Source organism: Aegilops tauschii, chromosome 7, assembly GCF_002575655.3.
Source record: "Aegilops tauschii subsp. strangulata cultivar AL8/78 chromosome 7, Aet v6.0, whole genome shotgun sequence".
Classification (NCBI taxonomy): domain Eukaryota; kingdom Viridiplantae; phylum Streptophyta; class Magnoliopsida; order Poales; family Poaceae; genus Aegilops; species Aegilops tauschii.
Window position 1 is genome coordinate 461658536 of NC_053041.3, and position 6055 is coordinate 461664590.

General features: G+C 53.1%; 1 protein-coding gene and 1 long non-coding RNA gene across 2 annotated transcripts; one reads left to right on the forward strand and one right to left on the reverse strand.

Moving 5' to 3' along the window:
- The first annotated feature begins 594 nt into the window (after positions 1-594).
- Positions 595-2520, forward strand: LOC109780977 (UDP-glycosyltransferase 75C1). Its single transcript, XM_020339559.4, has one exon. It carries the CDS (start codon positions 840-842, stop codon positions 2268-2270), a length of 1431 nt encoding a protein of 476 aa, XP_020195148.1. The 5' UTR covers positions 595-839; the 3' UTR covers positions 2271-2520.
- Positions 2521-3964: 1444 nt separating this feature from the next.
- On the reverse strand, positions 3965-5201 carry LOC120969408 (uncharacterized). Its single transcript, XR_006666046.2, has 2 exons — positions 4807-5201; positions 3965-4685 (listed from the first exon to the last, which is right to left on the reverse strand). It is a non-coding gene; the product is annotated as an uncharacterized lncRNA (long non-coding RNA).
- Positions 5202-6055: the final 854 nt, after the last annotated feature.

A 6055-nucleotide genomic window follows, 5' to 3' on the forward strand; every position in this document is an offset into this window, starting at 1 on the left:
CTCACCCTCAATCTGGCATTCGCAAGAAGAAATCTTGTAGGTGCAAAGGCAAGAAGGGTGGCTATAATGTGGAGGCGCAAATGGTTCCAGGATACACCTCTCTAGGATGCAAATGTGGGCTGAGATGTGTCCTTTTTCTTGTAAAAGTGGGCTAAGATGTGTGTTGTCTTTGTCGTTGTATTCTTCTCAAGTTGTAGTGGGTCGACGGGGTTTCATTGCTGATGTTGTGATCCAAGTGCTTAGAGGTTACAGTAATATTTTGTCGGGTGTGTTTGTCGGTCTGTCTTTGTGATCCTGTGGCTCCACTATTTGGCAGCATTTCATATGGGTGAGCAAGTTTGTGACAGTTTTTGTCCGATTTTCGTTAGTTAACTGGGCAGCTCTGTTCGCCTTAATTAAAACTTTTTGACTCCGTTAAAAAGACTGAATATGAGCAGCAGTCCAAGGACGGCAGGAGCCGCGCCACCGGTGTCCAACCAAACCGGCCGTCCCCCCGAACCCTATGCCTGATTGTTCACGTCGCCAACTGACACGATTGGACTGTTATGTCTTCAACACTATAAAAAACTGGACTCTTTATGAACCAATGGATGGACGCAACGCACCGATATGAACGGTGGGGCGTAGAACCTAGACACGTCACACGTGACACAACCTAGTTCCCTACGGCTGTTTCGTCAAACATGTGACGGGCACGCGCGGAACCATAAAAACCCACGCTTCCTCGCGCCACCACACAAATCGCTTGCTTGCCGTCGTCGCAGATCGACTGCGCCCCATCTAGCGCTACGCGAAAGCCACCCGTGGCCGGAGTCAGAGAGACAGAGAGGGGGGCAAGCATGTCTCCGCAACCGCACTTCCTCGTGCTGACGTTCCCGCTCCAGGGCCACATCGCGCCGGCGCTCCGCCTCGCCCGGCGCCTGCTCGTCGCCGCGCCCGACGCGCTCGTCACGTTCTCCACCACTGAAGCAGCGCACCGCCGCATGTTCCCGGCGGAGGCGGACGCGCCCGACAGCGGCGGCGGCGATGACTGCCGCCTCGAGCTCCTCCCGTTCTCGGACGGCACCGAGACCGGGTACGTTAGGAGCAGCACCGACCCCGCGGCCTTCACCGACTACATGGCGTCCTTCCAGGCCGCGGGCGCGCGCAGCGTCGGGGAGCTCGTGGATGCGCTCGCCGTGCGCGGCCGCCCCGTGACCCGCGTCGTGTACACGATGCTCCTCCCGTGGGCCGCGGACGTGGCGCGCGAGAAGGGCCTGCCGTCCGCGCTCTACTGGATCCAGCCGGCCGCCGTGCTCGCCGTCTACTACCACTACTTCCACGGCCACGCCGCCGTCGTCGCCGACCACCGCCACGACCCGTCGTTCCTCGTGCGGTTCCCGGGCCTCCCGACGCAGGCCGTGCGGGACCTCCCGTCCTTCCTCACCGAGTCCACCGACCCGTCCGATTTCTTCCACAGCGTGTACACTACCGTACGCGACCTGTTCGACACGCTCGACAGGGAGACCCCCAGAGCCACCGTGCTCGTCAACACGTGCCAGGAACTCGAGGAGGGCGCGCTCGCCGCGGTGGGAGCGTACGATGCGCTGCCGATCGGCCCGGTGCTCCCGTCCGGCGACGAGGCCGGCCTCTTCAAGCAGGACGACGCCAAGTACATGGAGTGGCTCGACGCCAAACCAGCCGATTCCGTGGTGTACGTCGCGTTCGGCAGCCTGGCGAGGATGGAGAGGGAGCAGCTCGACGAGCTGCTCCTCGGACTCGAGGAGACCGGGAGGCCGTACCTGTGCGTCGTCCGGAAGGACATCAAGGCAGAGCTCGCGGATGGCGAAGCGTCGGAGACGGAGATGGACGCGCCACTCAAGAACGGCATGGTGGTGGAGTGGTGCGACCAGGTGCGTGTGCTGTCGCACGCGGCGGTGGGTTGCTTCGTGACGCACTGCGGGTGGAACTCCGTGATGGAGAGCGTGGCGTGCGGCGTGCCGATGGTGTGCGTGCCAAAGATGTCGGACCAGCGGATGAACGCGTGGCTCGTCGAGTGCGAGTGGCGCGTGGGAGCGCGCGCGGAGGTGAGTGGCGACGGCGTGCTTCGCGCGGCCGAGGTGAGGCGGCGTGTAGAGGAGGTGATGCGGGAGGGCGAGGCCGCGGGGGGCGCACGGCGCGCGGCGTCAGAGTGGAAGGCGGCGGTCGTAGAGGCTCTGGGGAAAGGTGGCTCGTCGGATCGTAATCTAAGGGTGTTCCTCGAGGGCATCACTAGTGGTGTCTCCTTGTGACACCAGCTTGTAGGAGGAGAAATGCGAGGCTGGACACACGACAGCACCAAGACTATCGAAGGCGGAGCAAGCTTCAAGAACCCACGTTGTATTTCTGGGTTGTTAGGTGAACAATGTAGAATAGACGATAGCTCGCCAGAAATTCGCAGGGGCACGCATCTGTCTTAGCAGTGTCAGTCACCTGATTGCCTCACAATTCGTAAAGTTTCTCGATTTCAAACAAGGGCACAACAAGTTTTAGTTCTAATAATTTCTGAACTAATGATTTGATCGATCGTTCATACCAAGATTCAGAGTTGAAACTTAAACTTGCTATTTAGTCACTCACTGATTCTGAAACTAACGATTTTGTCGATCGCTCGTACCAAGTTTTAAAAGTTAAAAATTAACAAAATTTTAAAAACTCATCAAAAAGTATTGAAAATGAATGTCTTTTGAAAGACTTCATCACAAAAACATGAATACGAAAACAAAACATAATTTAAATTTTTAATTTAAAAGATACGAAAGATTGAAAATCAAAAACCAAAAAAAAAGGCGGGTTGTGTGCCCGACACCTTCGTGCTACAAATCCTCTCCCGACAGCCCACACACTTTTCAACCTATCCCACGTGATGACTTCTGAGCCACCTATACACTGCTATGATGTCTCTATCCTAGAGTAATTGCGGTCTACAGTAACTAAGATGTTGTGATTTTATAAGATTAATTAAATTGATTAGAATGCTTACGGTCTGATGCAAGGAATTTCCTACAACGCACTTGCACTTTTGATGTTTGAAGCATCCTTGTAGCTAAATAAGCTAAAGTGAGGACGAACGCAATTCATGCGGCCACCTACAAAACAAGAAGAATGCATGTAATTAGTCTATGTTCTTAATGTGGGCCTGCATAGTTAAATACTCCCTCCGTCCGAAAAAACTTGTCCCAAACTTATTTCTCAAATGTATTCGGAAGAGGGAGTAATATTTGTTAGTAAACCGGATCAATCCTTATTATTTGTATTAAGGAGTATGTGCGTTGCAACTGGTGAAAAAAATACCACACGTCTCTAACATAATAATCATGACTGAGGACCCAACAGGTCGTGCATCCCATCTGTGTTGCCGCTTATCCTCCTTCACACCCTCTTTGACGATGGCCTCGATGCTCACACAATGTTTGAATATAGTCAATCCTAAGGCATCTCTCTCCGTATAAGATGAGAAATGTCGTTTCTTTTTTCACCTGGAGGTTTTTGACGAGGCATACATGTGTGGCTATAGATGATTTTTTTTCCGTCTTGAAACAAATTTCCTAAGGTGCTGATTTCTAATCCGGATCTACACTGGTACGAAATAAAGACGAACCATGCACTATTGATTAAGATTGCACAATAAATATCCTTTTTTTAATGTTTAATAGGTAAAATAACATAATATTCAGATTCTACACATTTTTTAATCAATTTCATATATAACATGACAAAATTAGAGTTAGGGTTTAAAAGATATGGATATTTAAAAAAAGCCTTTAAACTCGCCTAAAATAGAACCACATGTTGATCAAGCAAAAGAACGGGGGATTTACTAAAAAACAACGAACAATTTTTTTTCTCACATAAAATATGACCGCTGGTTAATTTACAAAAACTACAGGTTGTTTTTCGCAAAACAGAACTTTTTTCTAGACTCAGTAAAACTTGAACTATGAGTTAATTTCAATAAAGTGTAGGGGGTTTTCTGTAAAAAGGCACGACAGGCGGGCAGAAGCGCATATATCTTTTCCTAATAATAAAGCAGCTATCCCTTCTGCCTGCTCACTGTCATTAAAGTGTCCTGAAAGTTGATAACATTTACCCCACTGCCACCCCTAAGTAAGAAATAAATAAATAAAACCCGAGCGCCGACTCTCCCGGCTTGCGGGCACCTGAACTACTCGCACAACGCCTCATAACCGTACGCGTCTTCGGCATCTGATCTGAGGGGCGCGGTTTCGCCGATTCGCCATGGTTGTCACGGGGCGAGAGGGACATGACGAGTCGACGACGACCATTACGAGGTGCTCCGCCTCCCCTCTGGCCAGGAAGCCGCGGCACTGAGCGTCGAGCGGATCGAGAAAGCCTACAGGACGCAATCGCGCCTCCGGCACCCCGACAAGCGCCCCGGCGACCCCAACGCCACGGCCGACTTCCAGAGCCTCGCCAGCTCGTACAATTTCCTCAGGGACGAGTCCCTCCACTGCCAGTTTGACGTGCGTTTCCGCAGCCGCTGCAAGGCCACCGCCCGTGCCGCGGCCATAGGGGTCAAGCGGCGGAAGGTCTCGCCAGCGAGGAGGCTCCCGACGAAGCTTGGAGACTCCCTGTAGACGAACGCAGTAGCGGCAGTGGTCGGCGAGAGGTGGTTCAGAGCTCGAGCGTCCATGACGTTGGGGCTCCTATAGAGAAGAAATGAAGGAGGAAGATGAGCAGAGAGGGGTGGAGGAAAAACAGAGGAAGAAGGAGGATAAGAAGGGGAGAGCAAGGGAGGGAAAGAGCAGAGAGAAGGGGCGGCGCTACTCCGGCGAGCTGCAGCTGGGGTCCATGGGAGGAGCTCTTTCTCCTCGATGGCTGCCTGCTGCATGGATACGGACACATGGTCGTGGCGACGCCGAAGTCAGACCATGCCGCTTCGGTGGCTCCCCTGCTTCCCGCCGGGGACCCGCTCATCGGGGTGCGTCTTCTTGTCCTACGCCTACTACCTCTCCCGGTACCTCCATGCGGCTCGCGGCGTGTTCGCGGTGTTGCAGCGCCGGCGCGGGGTCGCTGCCCGGGTGTTCGCGCACACCCCATCCGTGGCCATGGCGTTCCTGTGGCTGGAGTTCTCGTGGTCATTCCAGGTGTTGGCCATCCTCGCCTCCACGCCGGCCCACGCCGTCGACTTCGGGTTCCAGTTCTGGGTGGATAGCGTGGGGCTCCCCTGTTGGAATATTAGGCAAGTTCATGATTAATTCCAGTAAATAATTCATGACTAGAAGAGATACTAGCATGCAATAATCAAACAAACTAGAAGAACAGCAAGACATGCATAACAGCAGCAAACACGTAACAATAGCTGTAGAAACAGACATGAACAGAGGATGTTGGACGTACTGATCGTTAGTTATTATGGGTGCGACAGTGTTGATGACGATGTTGGCGACGATCTGCTGCTGACGGCGATGAATACGACGATGAGTAGCACCGCCCGACTTGGACGGAAGACGACCCGTGATGACGAATTTGAGCAGTCGCGCACAGCGCTTCCCAAAAACCTAATTCGTCCTCTCCCGGTGCAGGATCGCAAAGACGAACGGTTCCGGAGACCTGCTCTCCCACGCGCCGATGCACGCCGGCGTTTGGGATGGAGTAGACTACGATGGCGGCGCAAGTTGTGAGATGAGGCAAAACCCTAGGTGTTTTTCGGTGTGTCTCTGGCCGCAGCCAGTAGCTGTATATATATTAGGACCAGAGGCGGTATTGTGTCGCGACCACAATCCCAAACCGACTCGGTTTCTAATTCGTATACTTACCGGACAAGAAATCAAAAAACTTGTCTGCCAAAACATAAAAATAAAACGGCAAAAGGAAGCTGCGCTCCTGCAAGGAGACGGACCGGATTTCGGCGGACCATTCACGCGCATGTCGCATGTACGCCTCGCCTCGCCTTGCCAGGCGAGGCGAGCGAGCGCGCGCGTGTGGTTTTCCCTTTCTCTTCTCACACACCACTTAGAGTGGTGGAGAGAACCCACTATATAAAGAGGTCCAACTCTTCTTCAACTTCCAAGGT